This window comes from Ailuropoda melanoleuca, chromosome 11 (assembly GCF_002007445.2).
Source record: "Ailuropoda melanoleuca isolate Jingjing chromosome 11, ASM200744v2, whole genome shotgun sequence".
In the NCBI taxonomy this organism is placed as follows: domain Eukaryota; kingdom Metazoa; phylum Chordata; class Mammalia; order Carnivora; family Ursidae; genus Ailuropoda; species Ailuropoda melanoleuca.
This window is the reverse complement of record NC_048228.1, coordinates 18,694,704-18,715,533: the sequence shown is the minus strand read 5'-3', so window position 1 is coordinate 18,715,533 and position 20,830 is coordinate 18,694,704. Positions and strand designations below refer to the sequence as shown.

The 20,830-nt window shown below is 37.5% G+C and overlaps 1 protein-coding gene across 16 annotated transcripts in view; it reads right to left on the bottom strand.

The window, feature by feature from the left end:
- Positions 1 to 20,542, bottom strand: part of CAMK2D (calcium/calmodulin dependent protein kinase II delta) — a 308,625-nt gene extending 288,083 nt beyond the window's left edge. For 6 of the 16 annotated variants that reach the window (XM_034671307.1, XM_019803402.2, XM_034671306.1 and 3 more), the window contains exons 1-2: positions 19,814 to 20,541; positions 18,092 to 18,186 (exon numbers count right to left, since the gene is read on the bottom strand). In XM_034671307.1, coding sequence (XP_034527198.1) covers positions 18,092 to 18,186; positions 19,814 to 19,878 — 160 coding nt within the window. In that variant the 5' untranslated portion in view covers positions 19,879 to 20,541. Of the gene's footprint in view, positions 1 to 18,091; positions 18,187 to 19,813 lie in introns of all 16 variants that reach the window. The other 10 variants (XM_019803407.2, XM_034671309.1, XM_011229473.3 and 7 more) reach the window with 3 other exon arrangements.
- Between the last annotated feature and the right edge of the window lie 288 nt (positions 20,543 to 20,830).

Sequence of the window (20,830 nt, the reverse complement as noted above, 5' to 3'; positions counted from 1 at the left end):
ATAAAGCAAATTAATCAGGTTAATAATCAATAATTCTTATATTACACTATAACTATACGGTACTATCTATGTCATAAACTCTTCACTTTGCATTTCTTCAGTGTGTGTGTGTGTGTGTGTGTGTGTGTGCGCACTCACACGGATATAGTATTTCTCCCATTCCTAGGTATATATGCAAGAGAAATAAAACCATAGGTCTATACAAAAAACTTGGGACACAAATGCTCACAGAAGCATTATTCACAGTGGCTGGAAAGTGGAAATAAACCAAATGTTCATCAACCGATGGATGAATAAACAAAAAGTGCTATATCCATAAGACAACATTATTCAATAATAAAATGTGCTACAACATGAATGAACCTTGAAAAAATTATGCTAAATGAAAGAAGCTAATCACAGAAGACTATATAATGTATGATTCTACTTAATATGAAATGCCTAGGAAAAAAAACAATGAATCTATAAAGAAATAGATTGGTTGGTTGCCTGGAGTTGAGGGAGAGGAGGAGGAGCAAGAATGGGGAATAACTGCTAAAAAGTAAGAGGTTTCTTTTGGGGTTGATGAGTCACATTTAATGTCAGAATCTTAACTCCTGATTTCCCACCACAATCTAATTCTACTCCACTATTCTCCATCTCAGTTAACAACACCACCATTGATAGTTGAGTCAGCCGTAAGTCCAGTAGTCATGACTCTTCATTTTCCTTCATATCTCACAATCTTTCCAGTACCAAGTCCTGTATTTTCTCCTTCCAAAAAATATCTTCTCACCTACCTTCACATCTCCCACAGACTGCAAGACTCTCCTAGTCTTCTACTCATTCACGTATCCTTATAATTTATCCTCCACCTGGCAGCTAGAGACTTTCTAAAGCCAAAAGCTGGTCACATGACTTCCCTGATGCACATCCTCAAAATGGCTGACTGCTTTTAAAATAAGTCCCAAATTCCCTAACACTACCCAAAGGACTCTACCAAATCGGTCCTCTGCCTACCTCCCAAGATCATTGTATGCTTGCTAATTACACTCCAGCTATGATTACTTTCTTTCTATCCCTGTGCAAGCTCGCTGTCACCTTGGTCCTTTAGCCTAGAATTTTCTTCCCTCATATTTTCTCATGGTTTGCTTCTCTTCATTAATGCCTCAGCTCAAATGTTACATCCTCAGAGAGGTCTATCTAAAGTAACCTCACTTTAGGTCACTAACTTGTCACCCTTTTTATTCACTTCATAGCACTTATCTATAGAGATGATGCTTCCAGCCTCTCCTATATCAAATTTGCTCACCTCTGTATCTCCCAAAATCAAGAACTGTATCTGTACATAGCAGCTGCTCAGAAAGTATTTGTTAGATAAGTGAGTGAACAAATTAATGAATTAACGATGGCTGATATAATGAGGGTAAGATAAGACACGAGATATGGGAACTAAAGAAACAAAGTTGAGAGCTACAAAAGCATCAGAATAAAAAACATAAAATTTCCAATTATTACACAAAAGCTAATAACTGAGAAAGTTGTAAAGATGTTTTCTTTTCTAGAACTTAAAAGTCTGAACTCAAGACAATTTTCTTTATGAGAAATCGGGTGGTAGTGGGACAGAAAAGTAGGAGTAATTATGTATTAAACATCAACAGTAATGTTCAAGGGAGAAAGAATGAGAAAATGAATAAGGGAGCAGATAAAAATTTTATGCAAAAAGAAAAAAATGACACACATTCTGATCACATCTACCTTGATAACAATTGTTGGGTTCATTGCTTTTCTCAGGGAGCAAAGAAAGCTTTGCTTTTCAATGAACTTAGAAAAGCCAAATCCAAAATGACACAGACTTCTAAGAAAATTATTAAGAATACCAGTGCTTTGGAGAAAAGTTGTCAAACCAAAGTCCTTATCATCACAGTCAATGAACCAGAGATATGGAGATAAGAAAGTAAGCAAGGCACACATGAAATAAAATATTCACAATGATAAACCTTAGAAAGTTTGGTAATAAAACATCTAAAATGAACTAGCTTATGTCTTTACAGTTTTATTTCATATCCCTGATCTACGTAAACAGTGCCTTCCTACTGATGAAATTATGTACAACTCTGAACCATTAAGAGCTGCCTGCAGAGGCTTTTGTTTATGCAGAGAAACTGAAAGAAATTGAATAGAAATAAGGGAAATTTAGATTCTGAATTGAAGATCCCCCAGGCTTCTCTTTCAGATAAAAAAAGAAATCTGCTACCAAACATTCCTAAATGGAATTACTCTGTCATTCCTGTAGAATAAAAATTTATTCCCAAGCTTCTGCTTTCTAACTGCCTCCCTACCTCATCTCTCCTGCTGGGTGTGCCCAGAGAGAACAAAATACTCTTCTCTACAAACCCCAAGACCATAACAAATATGTTCTCTCCAAGCTCTCAATCCTACTTCTATTTTTATTAATCTCAGCTGAACTGTAATGGTCGTCTTCTCCATCTCAAACATCTCAGCATATGTGCTACCTTCTCATTCTCCTCTATCCTGCTATCTCTCCAGGAAGAATGTCTTTCTTCCTAAACAATCTGTTCCCACTAACATCCAACAGTCTCCATGACTGCCCAATGAATTTTACACTTTTGCCTTCCATTATCAGTCTTTCTATTCCTTACTGATTTTTGTTCCTCTTCCTCCAAATAAGCTTCAGCTTTATTTATCACCAAAGTTAATTCCCATGACCTGGCTAATCCCTGGAATTACTGGTGAGTATGTCTGTCTCTTTTTTCCTGTTTTTAAACAAGCAAGGTTTTTCATGTTATCTCCATTTATTCTTTAATCTCAAGAAATAATTTTTCTTTATCCCTTCAGCAAATACTTATTAAATACCTATTATATTTCATGCTATATACTCAGTTACAAGACTGTAGAGATGAATAACAGATTGGCCCAATCCTCATGATCTCTTCCTGAACACTACTGAAATTTCTGCCAAATGAACCCAAGGCCTTTTCAGTCTTCGTTTCTCTCTACTTCTCAATCACACTGAATGTTATTAGCATCCCCTCCTTTGCAAAACTTCTCTCCTTCAGAGTCAAAGCACTGAACTCTCCTGGTTTCCTCCTTTTTTGACATACCTTTCTATTTCTCTTACACTAGTCCTACTTCCTTTCATCCATTAAAGTGTATTCCCCCATACCACTGTCCTAGGCTCTCTATGCTTTACTTTCTATATTCTCTCCTTTCTGACCTTTCCCACTAGTATGGCTTTTACCACCAACTCTGTGCAGACAAATCACAAATAGTAGCTAAATTGATTATTGCTGTTTTATAGATAAGGAAACCAAGGCTTGGAGAAATCAGGAAGTTTGCCCAGGATCACAAGGACTAGAAAGTAGTAGAGCCAGGTCTTGAATCCTAGCCATCTGACTTCAGAGCCAATGCTCCTAACCAATACAGTATACCACCCTGCTTCCTGAGCCCTCTCTCAAGGATCGCACCGAATTTTCAATGGTCTTTTCAATCTTTCAATCTGAATATACTGCTTGTACGTCAAACACATGTCAATTCATCATCTTTATCCAGATTAGTTGATTCTGACTTCTAAATTTGTTACGTGAAAATTACAACATGCCCCATTATTGAAACTTCAAACCTCAGTTATCCTTGTGTCCTCTCTCTTCCTTATCCTTTCATATCATATCATATCCTTAAGGTTTCAGAACTCAGTATCTCATACTCTTTGCCAGTCCATCCTGCTTATTCACTGCTGCCAAGTAATGTCCTAGATGCCCTCTTTAACCCGTCTTCACTATATTTAAGACAATAGTCTCAGCTTGGCAATCAAACACTTTACATGGTTTTAAGCTCTTATTCTTTTAAAAGATTTGAGAGAGGGAGAGAGGGAGAGAGAGAGAGAGAGAGAGAGAGAGAATGCATGCATGCAAGGGGGAGGAGCAGAGAGAGAGGGAGAGAGTCAAGCACACTTCCCGCTGAGTGCAGAGCCCTTTACAACAGGGGACTCCAACTCACAAACCTGAGATTATGACTCTGAAATCATGACCTGAGCTGAAACCAAGAGTTGGGTGCTTAACCGACTGTGCCACACAGGCACCCCTAAGCTTTTTTTCCTGATTTCCCACAGACGATTTTTTTTTTTTAAAGATTTTATTTATTTGACAGAGACAGCCAGCGAGAGAGGGAACACAAGCAGGGGGAGTGGGAGAGGAAGAAGCAGGCTCCCAGCAGAGGAGCCTGATGTGGGGCTCGATCCCAGAACGCCAGGATCACGCCCTGAGCCGAAGGCAGACGCTTAACGACTGTGCCACCCAGGCGCCCCGATTTTTTTTTTAAGATTTATTTGAGAGCAAGAGAGACCAAGAGTGAGGGGAGGGGCAGAGGGAAAAGGAGAAACAGACTCGTTGCTGAGCAGGAAGCCCAACAGAGGACTCCATCCTAGGACTCGGAGATCATGACCTGAGCTGAAGCCAGATGCTTAACCCACTGAGCCACCCAGACGCCCCCACATTATCTATCTTTTGCCCAAATAGGTATTTTTGGTTCTTCCCTGAATGTTAAGTGATTTCCTGCACCCCAGTGTCTTTGTTCTTCTTCCTTCCTTCTATCCACCCACCTTAATTTCTACTTCCTCAATATTACTTTGTTTCCACAAGTAAACGTCATTTTGGTACATTGAATCATCATATTACATTCTTCTGCTACTCATCTTTATCTCTTCTATAATTATGTGTCTCCTATTCTCCAAACCAGGCTGTAAATTCTTTGTGGGAACGGACCGTGTTTCATTATTTCCATGACCCTTACAGCTTGCTTTGCCCAAGAATAATACAAATGGTACTCTTCTATTATCCTTTAAAGAAAATGTTAACCTTGCTTTCTTTCCTCAGCAATAGTACATATTAACTATTATATTCCTCACTATTAAATGTTGAACTTCTAAAGGTACATAGTCACACAGAAGAAAAGTGAGGTAGAGTTTATTTTCTTGGGGATAAAGTAGGATATCAAATGTTTTAAAAATAGAATATTTTTGTAGGAATAAGGCTACTGACCCAGAGACTTAACCAAATTACAAATTAGGTAATTAACTCCTTACTACCTAAGCCCCTATGTTCCTTCAGCTGGGTAATACTGCCTCCTCCATCCCCCCCCCCCGCCTTCGCCCCACCCCCCCCCAGCTCTGGAGGGAATGTGATGTGTACCGTTAAACAGCTGCAACATGTCACTTGGGGATGGCAGGCCTACAGCACTGGGCACAAGAATCCCTGAATGCCCCTTACCCACACCCCAGAAGTACTAGGAGACTCATTAGGGAATTTCTTAAGATCTTTGAATGAAAGATGCTAAATATGAGAATTTTTCAAAAGACTCATTTCACACTCCTCCTCCCCAACACTTCTTTTACATGCAAGGTGGGGAGAAATTATCCTCTCAAAGCTAAGCTCTATTTTTAAAACTGACCTTGTATGTGTTCATGGAATATTTCTAATGCTGGTCTTTCTAAATTTGGATTTATTCCATTTGGATTATTCAAAACATATACCTTAAAGTCTCTACCTAATAAAGTTTATAAAAGTTCAACAAATATGGACTCGATTTTTAAGTCATTACTATTTTAAAAGATAAACTATCCCAATGATCCTTAAGCCATCCCTGTTTATGCCTTAAGGACTCTCTTTATTATGTCATTGGCAGAATACAGACACTATGATACAAAGCTACAGGTAATCCAGTAATTGGTTGTCAATATAAAATATATTTTTTTCTTTCAAACCAATTTAAGGTTAACAATTTTGTTTGCCATTTTCCTGAACTTATAAAGATGCATAGGAAGCAGTCAACCCAAAGGTTTTTTCCAAAAATAATTTCCAGATCACATAAATATTAGAGAAAAGTAAGCCTCGATCCTATTTACAAAAAGCAAACTTTTCTCTTTGACAGTTTTTTCTTTGCCCTCTCCAATTCTACTAGAATGAAAAAAAAATGGCCTCTCTCACTCAAGACAACAGAAGTGGACTTTGACCCTGAAATTTCCGCTTGCAATCTGGAATTAGAATATTTTCCAACCTACATTCTAATGACTATATCAAACTTGAATCACTGCTTTTGATGTCAATAGAAGATTTTCTACTCAACAAAGCTCCTACCTCAACCCCAAAATATTCTACCATGAATTTTATATATTACAGAGAGAGAAGTGAAACAGTATTTCTTCCTTTGACCTATACAGTCCTTAATAGTAATAAACTGGGGAAATCTTTTTTTTTTTTTTTAACATCTTTAAGATCTGTTTAAAAATGGAGAGAACATATTGCATGGCTGAAGTTAGCTAGGGAGATTAAATATCTAAACTGAAGTTATCTTCTAAGTAGTAAATTAGTAAATGAGTAAATTCCCATTATTTAATGATGGGAATAAATGACTGTTTTCCACCCATCAATCTGTCCTAAATTATATCACAGAATTAATCTGACTGTGCAATTGTGAGCTTTTCTTAAAAAATATCTTTGAGGGGCGCCTGGGTGGCACAGCGGTTAAGCGTCTGCCTTCGGCTCAGGGCGTGATCCCGGCGTTCTGGGATCGAGCCCCACATCAGGCTCCTCTGCTGTGAGCCTGCTTCTTCCTCTCCCACTCCCCCTGCTTGTGTTCCCTCTCTCCCTGGCTGTCTCTATCTCTAACGAATAAATAAATAAAATCTTTAAAAAAAAAAAAAAAAAAATATCTTTGAAAAGTCAATAGTTGGAAAAAATGTATACAAATCTTACTGCTAAAAGTTCTGGGTCCCTAAAGTATATTCATTAATCATGAAATGATGCAGTTTGGAAGTCATGCATTCATTCATTTTATTCAATAGATATCTGTGAAGGGTACCAGGTGCTAATCCAAACACTGGGAATTCAGGCAAAGAATATTAAACATCTTACTTTTGGTTTTGAACAGAAACCTACAAACATTTTTTGCAACAGTCATTAATCTAATATCGCAACTAAAGAGACTAACTTCTCTTGTTTATAAACACCAATGGGATTCCCTAGGGCACTTTTATAATACTGGTTGATAATAAATTTTTTAAAAAACACTTCTAATTATCCTCTCTCCTTTATCTTCCACTTAGTCACTTTTTTTTTTTTGGTATTGCCCCAGAGCTAAATAAAACAAAACCTGAGGTTGATAAGAAGTTGCTATTCCTCTCTTATCAGCTGTTCATCTCTAATGACTCAGGGCTGTAAAATCCCACAACCCACCTTATTTAATACCTTCCAACATATCTTGCTGTACTCAATAATTCTCTGCAAAAAAAAAATTTTTACATCTGTTTTTATCAGTTTTTTGCATGCTTTTGAGAAAATTTATACACGATAAGTCAGTCACTCTGGGTAAAAAAGTATTCATCTATCTTCTTTTAAGTTTGCTCTTTACTGACACTTCCTGATTACCTCATTTCTCATGATTCTTTTTATTTTTTAGAGATTTTATTTATTTTAGAGAGACATCGAGAGAGAGCAGGAGTAGGGGGAGGGGCAAAAAGAGAGCATCTCAAGCAAATGCTGAGCACGAAGCCCGAATCGGGGCTCAGTCCCGGGACCCTGCGATCATGACCTGAGCCGAAATCAAGAGCTGGATGCTTAACCAGCTGAGCCACCCAAGTGCCCATCTCATGAATTTTTAAACTAATTTCCAATTAATTTGTTATCTCTTCTGTCGATCTTTAAATTCAAAACTGGTTATTTTCAAAACCCAGTTCAATATCAACTTCTCTAGAAAGTCTTCCCTTCTCTTATCTTTCAGCAATCCAACAGTTATGTCCTTATTCCTCAAAATGAGTAAACACTTCCACTGTGACACTTATTAATCTGTATGGTAATTTACTTGATTCCACATCTACTTCACCTTGAGATGAAGGACGTTACCTTTGTACCTTTGCTTAGCCACACCTAGAAGAGGGTCTGGAAGAAGGTACGTAAACTGAAATTTAGAATCATGCTCCCCAAAATTCACTTTCACTAGCATAATTAAATGTCAATGATGGAAATGTACTAACTTGTAGAATGCAATCTGGCAATAATGCATCAAAAATTTTGATATTACATCTTCCAACCCATTACTTCTCCTTTGTGAATATTTCCTAAGAATCAGAAATATGAAAAAGTTTTACCAAAGTTTACTATTTTGTCAGTTACCATAGTAAGAAGCAAAATTTTTTTAAAAAACTAAAAATACTAAATACACTAATGTTTTACTCAGTGAAGTATAATTCAGTTATTAGGAATTCAAAGGATTTATAGTAACAAAGAAATTTTAAAATATTAAGCAAAAAAGCAAGACACAAATCTATATTTTAGTTCAGTATTCTGACCAATTAAAAAAAAAAAAGATAAACCTCAACAGTGACTGGGAAAACTGAACTATGAATATGTTGTCTTCTTTCTGTTTTTCTGTATTTCTCCAGATTGCAGAATTAGTACACATATATTTCATGATACAATTTTTAATGTACTTATACAAATTGGTAATGAATAATTAAAAATTTATTTCAGAGATATGTCCACAGTGTACAATTCTCCCTGTACCTAGCAAATATTAATGTATATATAGTCTTTAATATAAAAGCATATACAACTTACTTTACTAAAAAATTCATCATGGATAAAATTTCTACAAAATGGCCAAAATGTTCAGCTGAACTAATTTCACAAAGCACAAATCACTTTTACCACGATTACACACAAATATTTTGCATGTTTTTATGAAAATAACAGCATTATCTTCTTAAAATATGTGTGTGAATATATGTGTATATGGATGTATATGCACATATATGATGCACCATAAAATTATAGAATTGTGAAACCCCTAAATAAAGAAATAAGTGCTTTAAAACATATATTGTCCTAAGGGATTTCCAACATTGAAACAAGCACACTTTCTAGTCCTTTTACCAAGTTTCTGAATTGACAGACACAGCAGTTGTAACAGCTGGCCTCCAACTGCCTTAACAAAAAATCAAATAATCTCTATAAGCAAATAATACCTATGATTTGTGTATCCAAAACTATATAAAGTATCACCAAAATGTTTTTTTTTTAAATGAGCTTCATTAAAAAATAAGTCAAAAGTAAGCTCCTCTGGAGAATGGATAGAAACCTAAAAATCCAAACATTTAAAATATCGTAATGATACCATGAGTCTGGCATTACTGAAGTGGTACTAACGTACACACAGACCATGAAAATGTTAACCCCTTATTACTGAGCCACTTTACATTACATGGTAAAAAACAGCAATAAGAATTTACACATAGTTGCTCAAAAACTTACTAAATTATAAAAAACTCTTTCCAACAAAGCATAATTTGTCATCAAGGAACTGATGAAATAATATATGAATTAAAAATTATTTTATAGTTAGTGTATTCCATTCGACATGAAGCCTTAACTCAATTTTCACTTGATCTGTCACAGGCCTTTGTTAAGCATATGTCTACTTCTAGAGACAGGCTCTTATTTGCTTACTCATTCATTTGTCCACTCATTCAACAAACATTTACAAGTATCTTCAATATTGTAACTACTATAAACAGGCACAGATGCAAAGATAAGCTTAAAAATGTCCACAAGATGTTTGAAAGCTACAACATATGTAACTAAAATACAAAAGGAGAAATGTGATCAGCTGCTTAAGAAACATGAAAAAGCTATTCAAGGGAGGAAGAAAGGGATCACTTCAGCCTAGAGAAGGAAAGGAAGGGTGGAGAGTAAGTTCGAGACAGTATCATGGAGGCGGCAGCACCTCAATGGAGTCTTAAAGGATTTGAACAGCACCAGCTATACTCTTTCTTTCTGGAGGGTGAAGGCAGGACTTTCTCCCTTCCTTTGGACAGGCTGCTTACTTTGCCTGAACAACCATTTCTCCCTCCTCTACCACGCTCGATTGCCATTCAAAAACACAATCACACATCTCTTCAAGAAATCTGTGATAACCACCTCCTCCAGCCTGTATCTACATGAAAGCCCTATGCATGATTCTATTACAGTCCTCAAAACTATATTGTACTTGCCAGGCTATCATCCACACTAACAGACCACAAAATATTTGAGGGCAGATCTCTATCTTTCACCTCCGTATCCCTACAGTGAATCAAGATGCCCAGCACAGCGGGTCCTGAAAGGTCTAATGATAAACTGAACAAATGAAAACAAACAACAAACATGGTAACCGTCAGCTGGAAAACCTGTTTAGGAAGCTGTTTAAAAGAGTTGAAGCAAGAAAAAAAAGAGCTCAAGTTAGACTGGTGAAAAAGGAAGAGATGGAAAGTATTGAGATGGGTTAAGGAAAAGAAAGAAAATCAAGCATGCTTGAAAGTCTGGGAAGATTATGGCACCATTCATAGAAGGAGGAAATTACTGAGTCCACTAAGGAGGAGTACAGTTTGGGCCTGGATTACTGATGAATACACTTCACAGCTGAAACTCAAGTTATTGGAACACAGTCTCCAAAAATCACAGAAGTATTTAACAAAATATCAAACTTTAATTTAAACACTAATGCCATGATGTGGCTTATCTCAACACTACAACTTCTCTATAAGATAGAATAAAAATCTAATTTTCACTAACTATATTTACCTTTAATAAGGTAGTTTTATATAACTTGCTCTTGCTTTATTTCAATGTGTAGGCATCATCATTAATGAAATTGCTTCAAAAAGACATAGGAAGAAAATAATTTCCTATTACTAAATAAATTCCAAATAATTTAAGCCTTCCCTAGCCTTAAGGGATAGGGTAAAATTCTATACTAATATGAGAATTAATAGTTTATTCCATAAACTTATGCATGTACAATATAATACATATACATACGCATATACAATTACATATACCTAGATAATGAGAGCATAGATTTTCCATTGGTAACTAACTGGTCAACTGAAATCAAACAATTAATTAAAAAGTTCCATGGGGCGCCTCGGTAGCAGAGTCCTTAAGCGTCTGCCTTCGGCTCAGGGCGTGATCCCGGCAGTCCGGGATCGAGTTCCACACTGGGCTCCTCTGCTGGGAGCCTGCTTCTTCCTCTCCCACTCCCCCTGCTTGTGTTCCCTCTCTCACTGGCTATCTCTCTGTCACATAAATAAATAAAATCTTTAAAAAAAAAAAAAAAAAGTTCCAGGGCATAGAGAAATAAAAAGAGATTTCTCTCCTAAAAAAGTAAGAGATAGTGATTAACTCTTGGAGCAAGACAAGAGATGGGGATCAGCTAGGAACACACAGGTAGCTTCAAAAGTAGAGGGAATACTCTAGCTATTGAGTGGAGGTTTATTGGGTGCTTACTGTTTTATAATATATAAAATATAATTTCATATATAAGATTTTATGTAATAAAAATTTTTTAATCCCTATGTAATCTAACTAAAAAAGAGAAGAGACTCTTAGGTAGAGTAATTAACAGTACATAAATATTACATGACAATATTATCTGTATAACTTTATATGACTTGCTGCCCTAAATTATTTTTCTGTTAAGTTTTATAATTTATAAATTTTATAAAATTTTATAAAATATTTATAAAACTTGATAGTTTTATATTTTTCTTTCACTTGCCACATTTTGTATGAATTTGACACATACGACAGTGTTGTCTAAGAAGAAACAACAAAACAACGAATATTTGCTTTCCATTCTTCACTGGTGAAACAAGATGCACCAGAGAAACAGAATGCCTTTCTCAGTACCTCTGTACTTTGGTTCAGAACTGGGTTTTTTGGGTTGTTTTTTTTTTCCCCCCAGCAACAACTGAATCATTTAGAAGTAGTAATCCCAGGAACTTATTGAGATATTTTCAATCAGTTAATCAATTACGTTTACCAAAACACTTCATTCTTCTGTAATCATTTTCCTACTGTTTTAATAAGATTTTTCACTACACTGTTTTCCTTCCAGAAAACAGCACGGAGGGACTGTCAAACTTCAATTTGATTTTATGTTACTGCAGCAATTAAAATATTATCTTCTCTCACAAGTTGGAACTCTAAATATATTTTCCAAAAAAAAATACTCAACTCTATACATTGCACCAAGAAAAAAAAAGATGTGTAAGACATAGTCCTTTTTATGAAATATCCTGAATAATCTCTCCAAATTGTTTATTTAGACTTTGATTCTTGAGCCCTATCTGCATTACAGTTTTAAAAATTTATTTAAATCCATATCATATAAAAGCCTTCTTCATCTCTCCAGGCAGAAATAATCTTTCCCCTCCTTTGAAAATCAACAGCACTTTATTCATGCTAGACTTACACCATTTATGTCTTCTATAATGTCTATCTGTGTAGATAGACTGACTTTTCCTAACACTCTGCCCACTGTACTCATTCAATATTTATTAAATAAAAATATATAAAATAAGGTCACATGTGTGAATGTGCTTAGTAATCTATAAAGTAGTAAGAAATGTAAATTACTACAAAGGTATTTGTGTTTAGAATACACATGTGTGAATGTGCTTAGTAATCTATAAAGTAGTAAGAAATGTAAATTACTACAAAGGTATTTGTGTTTAGAGTAAAAATATTGCTAAGATTCCACTTAATGTATAGCAGTGCAATTTACTAAACAATCATCAATTGTCAATAATAAAAAACACGGTGCACACCATACCCTAATAAATGCAGAGGGACAGATGTTAAAAAAATAACAATAGGGGCGCCTGGGTGGCACAGCGGTTAAGCGTCTGCCTTCGGCTCAGGGCGTGATCCCAGCGTTCTGGGATCGAGCCCCACATCAGGCTCCTCTGCTATGAGCCTGCTTCTTCCTCTCCCACTCCCCCTACTTGTGTTCCCTCTCTCGCTGGCTGTCTCTACCTCTGTCGAATAAATAAATAAAATCTTAAAAAAAAAAAAAATAACAATAATAACTCAGCCCTAGAGACACTAGGAGTTGGTCTGCCATGGTATCAGCCCAAGAAAAAGACTTTTAAAAATTAAATAAAATTCTATCGGGCACCTGGGTGGCTCAGTTGTTAAGCATCTGCCTTCGGCTCAAGTCATGATCCCAGGGTCTTGGGATCGAGCCCCGACTCAGGCTCCCGGCTCAGCAGGAAGCCTGCCTCTCCCTCTCCCACTCACCTTGCTTGTGTTCCCTTTCTCACTGTCTCTCTGACAAATAAATAAAGAAAATCTTTAAAAAAATTAAATAAAATTCTAGTTAACAATGAAGTTAAATGCCCAAGACAATCCTAGTATGTGCTTTATAACAATTCATGATTATTAACCTTAAAAAGGCCCATAAAAATTTCCTACTAAAACTTAATTTTTTACACCGAGTTGATTCAATATTTCAAACGAAATTAAAAGTATTAATCTAACTGTATAAACAATGAAGGTTCTCCAGGTGTTCAATTCCTACTGCATGATCAGTCAGGTAGAGCTTGACACTAGTTATTAATATCACAGTGAGGTATCTGACAACCACATTCTTTATTAAGTTTGCCTATTTTAATGATGCTGGAATACAGAAAAGATTATTTATTTCCTAGAAATGCAGACATACATTTTTATCTCCTAACCAGTTTGAATACATTGATATTCTCATTCACCAAAAGAGGAAAATAGATATCTAATATCAAAACCCAGGTAAGAATGAAAATACAACTAAACATAACTAAGGACACTAAATGCAAAAATTGATACATGCCACTTTGGGGCCCAATAATTAAAGAGCTGTAGAAATTCCATATGCAAAAATAAAAATAATTTACTAGTTTTTTCTTAAAGCACCACTCAACCCAAGAAACTTTCAAAAAATATTAATTTGCCCAATTAGCTCCAAATTGCCAAGTCAATAATGTATAATCAGAACAATTTGATTCATCTATAACATCTCAGTTCTGCTTCCAATTTAAGACAAGTAACAATGAGGCTGAAAAACTGCAGTAATTTCTTGACTGTCTGGATGCCAAGGAAGAAAAAAAAAAGTAGCAAGAGTTAGTTACTGACATTTCTATTATAACATAAAAAAAAGACTATTTAAGGATATACATGCAACATTCAGATTTCACAGATGAGACCTAATTTGGTGTACATGGTCAAGTAGTTTTATAAAGTCCTGATTCATAGTCTAATAAGATCATCAACTTGGGAATTAACAAAACCAGCAAAATCAAAGAATGCCAAATGATTTAATTGTGTTATATCTGTGAAGTATTACAGAAATATAAAACAAAATCTTTTTTAACTTTACCAAGGGAGTAGAAAAATTTGTAATAGCATATACTATTTCAAGCTTCTATTGTAGTTTACATTTTACAAATACAATGATTTGTGGCATATCAGACCCCATGTAATAAAAAGTGGTTTCTAATGATCAAAAATTACATTGGAAATGAACATCAAGAAGCCATTACTACCATAAAAAAATCTTTTATCACACGGAGACTTTAAAATATGAAATAAATCACAAATACTATTTCTAAAGGCATCTGCCATCAGAACCATCAGTCCACTGGATTCTGAACTACACTCACAACCCTTCATGGACTTCACATAACCTGACAATACGTTACAGTTACAAACATGTCAAAATCAACAAAGTATCAAAACCGCTGAGCAAATTAGCATTTGTTAAGTACCAACCTAATTGTCTGGGACCAAAACGATGTAATTTCTACTTCCCATGGTAAAAATAGGAGATGAAATTCGATCATTACTAACCACCATTTATTAAACATGCCTTCCAGTCCCATCTAATGAAAAACTTAAGACAGAAATTTCATATAAAATATAAGATGTTTGAAACTTTTCTACATTTTTAAAACAAGCCAAATTATGTATCAGTGTAAGTAATCTATCTGATCAGTATCATATAATGAATGCTCTGTGCCTGCACATGTTAATGCAAAAGGGAAGAAATTCTTCAACAGACTCTGAGTCTCCCAAATATGGTCTGTGTGACTAACAGCTGAGAGGAAATGCAACTGAAACTGTCTGCTGGAAATCCATTAACATCTAGGCACAGAAAAATGCCTGGGTGACAGTAGAGTTGGATGTGCAAATTTGTGCAGGAAGATAGCCAAATTTTTGGCAATCCCTCATGGTCTTAAATGTATTGACAACGGCCTTTCTTTTTCAGTTGTAACGCTACATTTAAAGAACATTATTTGAGTTGGAGGACCTGCCTGGTCTTTAAAGCAAACAGGCTTAAAGCTTAGATTTACAAGGCACAACATTTTAAATAATACAAACAAAAATTTGTACAAAAAATTATATGCTCCACAAAAACTGCTATGCGCAGTCAAAAGAAAAAAAATCAGTACGTTAAGGAAAATAAAGTATGCTAATTTACATATCATTTTAATTTCCCTTTAAATATTTTAAGATTTTCTTCAAAGACCATTTTAAGGATTATTATATTCTGAGAAGGGAGTGTTTTTAGAGGAATGTTCATATTTTAAAGCATACGCTCTTAATACACTATAGTTTACATCTAGTATTTGCTTGTTCTTAGGCATAAACTAAGTATTTAACTTCTCCAAAAACCATTTAATTGCCACATTTGATCCTAGTCACTCTGTACTGAGTCCCTCCTATGTACTCAATGTTGTGAAATGTTATATTAAAAAATGAAAGCATTTTTTAAGAGTTTATAACTTAATATGGGTATAGTTTAAACAAATGTATCCACTCAAAGGTATAAATACGCTATAAGCAGCTCTAATTGTTCTGGTGATAAAATAAACATTTTGCAGGAAAGTACTGTAATATTTTACAAGTGAGCAGTAATAGGTTAAATTGACTCAGTACTTTGCAATTAAGAAGTGATTCTCATAAAATTCACTGAATCCTCAAAACAACCCATTATATCCTGTTTATTTTTCCCCCATTTTATTGATGAAGAACCTGAGATCAAGAAAAGTTAAGTGACTAAACCAAATTTACACACTAAGCAGTAAAGCCAAGATTCGAACTGGGTTCTCACAGCTAAATCAAGGCTGCCCCTGAATTTATAATTTTCACATTCTTTCATGTAAATAATCTCATCTGATCTTCGCAACAACCCAAGAGATAATAGCAGCTGATATTCATTGAATACATATTATGTATCAGGTGCTCTTCTATACTATATTAATTCACTCCTCACAAACCCTATAAAAGAAAGTTACGTTATTACTCCATTTTACAGATAAGAAAAAGAAGGCTCATCGAAAATATGTAAATTGCCCAAGATTATACAGCTAACAGGTAGGGGAATCAGAATTAAAGCCCACGGCATTTAGTTCCAACACCTGCTTCTTTACCACCTCACTCCTCAGAAGGATTAACATAGGCAGGTTAAGAAACTTGCCTAAAGTCACAAGGAAAGAAAACTGGAGAAGCAGCAGCATGTTTTCTAGTACTTCACCCTGCTTTTCCTAAATGTAATTGGAATCACTGAATCCAGATGAGGCAAGGTGGCTTTGGGTGTAGATTGTTCTATAAGCAGGTGAGGAACACTGGCAGGAAGAAGGAATTCCATCAGGTTTGAGAAGACTTATCTTCCATAGACTGGAAGCAGAAGAAAGGAAAATAAAATGTATGTGAGCAGAGACATGTGTATTTGCCTTTCTGACGTAGGGAGTATGAATTAGGGTAGATGAAGAGGGATGTCTCTAATTAAGGAAATCAGTAAAAGTGAAGCATAAGATTGATTTGTTTTGAGGGAAAATTTAAAGCCACTGAGAGATTTCGGATAGGTGTTGTAATGCCTCCAAAAGAACTGATACCCCTACTCTTGCCAGAAGTACCTGGCACACAGGAAGAAACATACAAGCACTGAAAGAATTACACATTTTCATTTTTTTCTTTTTAAAAACTAAAATGTCATTTACAGTTTAGCAACTCCTTTGACTGTTAAAAACCTTCCTGTGGAGAGAAGAGGGAAAGGGGAACATAATCGAGCATAACATGCTTCTCATTAGTTCTCAAGCTGTGAAGCTATGGTACTGGTTACTTTAGCACATAGATTTTCCTCAGAGTGCTGTTAAAATCGGATGAAGGAAATCACAACAAAATCTCGCTGAAATGAATAAACTGAAATGCCAATCTAAACCTCAAGGATATGTTAAAAGTAGAATTTGTAACAGATAGGGGTGGAAAAATCACGGCAGAGACCAAACACAAGGATACCAGGATACTAGGAAGCAGGACTTTTTAGAAGACAAATTAAATGAGGCAATCTAACCCTAATAGAATTTCTTCTCTCATTACTTAAAATAAACCAGGTCACTGAAATGGGCTTATACTGTGGCATTTTGTTCATTTTAATTTCATTTAAATTTCATTAAACCATAAATTCCCATGGAAATACCTTAGACACGTGCTCACAATAATTAGAATGCCTAACATTTCAGTGTAAGTACTTTTGCATGAGTTCAACAAAATAGAAAGAATGCAGTGAGGTCCCTTCAAGTTTTCTGTGTATGTCAACAGCTATTTTATGATAAGAATTATCTCTGTGGCTATAAAGCATGTGTAAAATACATTACAGGAGTCCATGAGAAACCCAATGCGGAACACTCAGTAAAAGTCTGGACTGCACACACAAACATCAAAATCAAGCTAAACTTCCTAGAATATAGCAATGATAAATTTTTCCTCCCAAAGCTATTACTGTTAAATATACCTTGATGAATTAAGTTCAAGTGTAACTACAATTGAAATATGATTCAACTGAGCTATGACCTATTTTTCCTTTCAAAAGCAAAAGAGAATAATGACAGTTGTGAGACTTAACATTTTTCCATTCCAGGGTATTTCTGAAAGTTATTTCACAGCAGAGCTAAAGGCAAAATGCACTCAGTGACACTTATTTGCTTTAAAATATAGTTACGTGTGCTACTGCTCATAGGACAGTTGTTAATTATTTAAAAATTTGTTGTTAAAATTCTATGTGTTCACTTACTTTTAAATGATACATACCAAGAGGCATTCAGGAAGGAATAATCTCAAAATGTAATAAGACACTTAAGTCTACAGTTCAGTTATAACTATATATCTACAGACAACAGAACCAACATCAACATGACAATACAAAATCAACATATACTGTATATGTGGTTGAAAATACCCACCCCTAGCAGAAAGCTTTTTGGTGTTGATAATTTTGGCAGCATATTCTTGTCCAGTAGGGATTTTCATACATCTTCTCACCACTGAGAAAGCCCCCCTGAAAACCAATAATTAGCATGTCATCAATATAATCAGCTCTGATATCCTTTTAAAAAAATTACAGCAATCTAAGCATTTTTATTGCATTTAGAGATTTATAAAATATCAGTACACTACAGTAATATCCAGAAAAGGAACGATTCTTCCTGGAAACCCAAACCTTCTTCATCGTTGAAGAATACAAGTAAATTTTATTTAACTGGGAGCACACATTATTAATCAACAAAATGAAAGGAACTGCCAATTATGACGGCTCTTGTTTGCACATGAAATTTGAAAACATTTTACAATTCACACTCACACAGCACCAAATGCTCTGAGGAAAAAAAAAAAAAAGAAGAAGAAAGAAAGAAACCCTGCAAAGAGCATGGCTGAGGAGGAGCAGCAAAAATCTGCTCCCTATTTATTTTGTTAGAAAAAACAAAATTAATGTGGCTCCGGGTAAGTAAGTATGGTGATTGTTTTCATTAAAACAAAAATCTTGGGAACATTCGTGTGGTTTAACAAATCCTGATATAGTGATTTCTCTGTGCCCTGTTTTGAGCTGGGGGAAGGGAGAGATTTGAATTAAGCTGCTCTTCCGACATATTCTCCATGTTTTAACAGCAGACAACATACAAATATATAAGGATATAATTACCATTATATTTAAAGGATAATTACACTTTCTTGAATTGTATAAAACCACCACATACATATAAACGCACCTCTTTCATAAGTAATAGTCGACACTAGCGATAGAGGAATTGGATTTGGGTTGGATACTACATAAATCAACATTCACGTTTTGGCCCCTAGGTCCCTAAGCACACAGGTCCTCAGGAGGTCTCCGGTCCCCTTCCTTAAATTCTCCGAGTAGTTCTGTCAGTCGGGTGAAGGAGGTCGTTTTATACAACGCTAGGCTACCCTTGGGAAGCTTTCTCTCGGTCTCCAGGTCTTTTCCGTTGCCTGTATAAATAAATCCTCCCAGAGAATGCGAAGAGGTACACGTAAATCAATAGGAAGGATGATGATGAGCGAATAATCTAGTGCAAAGAATAATAGTGGATATGGGGCAGGGGGTCGAGCTCCTTTGGGTGACCCTTTTCCTGGATAGAACAACTATTGGATGCGAAATAGACTCTACGCCAAGTTGAACTTTCGGCATCAATAAATATGGCACCGTCTGTGGCAGTGAGTTCTCATCCGTACGTGGGTCGTACGGCCGACACGCCGGCTAACCAGGAGGCATCTCTATTTACAGAAAACATGATCTATGTTGCATTTTACATGGGTTGTTTCCTCTACACACACACACACGCTCGCACACTTCTCAGGATGACAGCTACAACTGCAGGGATCGTAAATCCACTAAGTCTCTAGTGCAAGAGGGTGGGGGGAGCGGGAAAAGGTGGGTTTAGGATTATCGGAATGGGCCACAGCCCGGGTGGAGGGTCTTTTCCCGTCTCTGTCCCCTCCTCTTGCTTAGGCAGCACCTTTCTCAGAGCTGCCACACCACTGGCCCTCCTCCCTCTCCTCTGGTCTCCCAAACTCCCTCGCCCCACGCGGGAGGCGGGTGGGTCGGGGGTAACGCGACCCGCCCTCTGCTGGAAAAGGGACGTGCGGATGCGGGCAAAGGCGCTTACTTTCCGAGCTCCTCGAAAAGCTGATACTCGTCCGTGAACCTGGTGCAGGTTGTGGTCGAAGCCATCCTCGGTGCCTGGCTGGGAGCGCGGCAGACAAGACTCGAACAGACGCGCGGCTTCCCCGGGACTGGCCCCGCGGCGCTGTCACCCAGGGCCGCCCTCACTTTCCTCGTCCGAAAGTAGCTCGCCCAGGAGGGAGTGTGCGCAGGGGCGGGGCGGGAGGGGAGATGACCAGAAAGGGTGGCGTGGGGTCTCCTCCCCACGGTCCGCCGATTCTCTTCCTCCTCCTCCTGCCCTTGCTTCCTTCTCCTCTGGACGCTCCACCCGCCCCCTTTCCAGCCCCTCTCCCCAAATGCAGGGGGCAAAGTACTCTGAAAGAAGGGGCCGGGAAATGGAAAACAGCCGGGCACGCGGCGAGAGACAAGCAGTTGCGAAACTAGCGCACCGGGGCTAGAGGGGTAAGGGCGGAGGGGAGGGAGCCCGAGGGGGCGGAGGCCGACGAGCTGGGAGAGGACAGCTCGAGCCCAGCTGCAGCTGTCAGCAGGCGCGGGCGCGGGACGCGCCGGGGCTCCCGAGCGTGCGCGCCCGGGGCCGGCCTGCCTTCCCGCGGGCGCCTCGGCTGCCTGACGCTCCCCCACGAGCCCGCGCCGCTTCGAGACTGCGCGACGAGAGAAAGAGCGCTCGGATGGGGCGAAGCCTCGGCGGCCGTCCCCAGGCCTCCGCCTCCTACCCCTTCACCCCCCCGCCGCCTCCTCTCACGACTCCCTCCGCCTCCCAGCACCCCTTCCCTCTGGAAGCCCCCTCCTCGCCGGTCCCACACCTCCCTCTAGCGACTCCCAACCCTGTGCCTTCGCGGATCTCGCTCTCCCGCCCTAGGTCTCACACTCGCGCAAACCCGTCTAGGGAGAGACCAGGTGGGTGGAGGAGGATGTACGAGGGAGAAGCCTGGAGAGGGTTTAGGTAAATGAGGCGAGGCGTCAAAATTACCCAGTTAAACTCGCTATTAAGCGGCTGCCT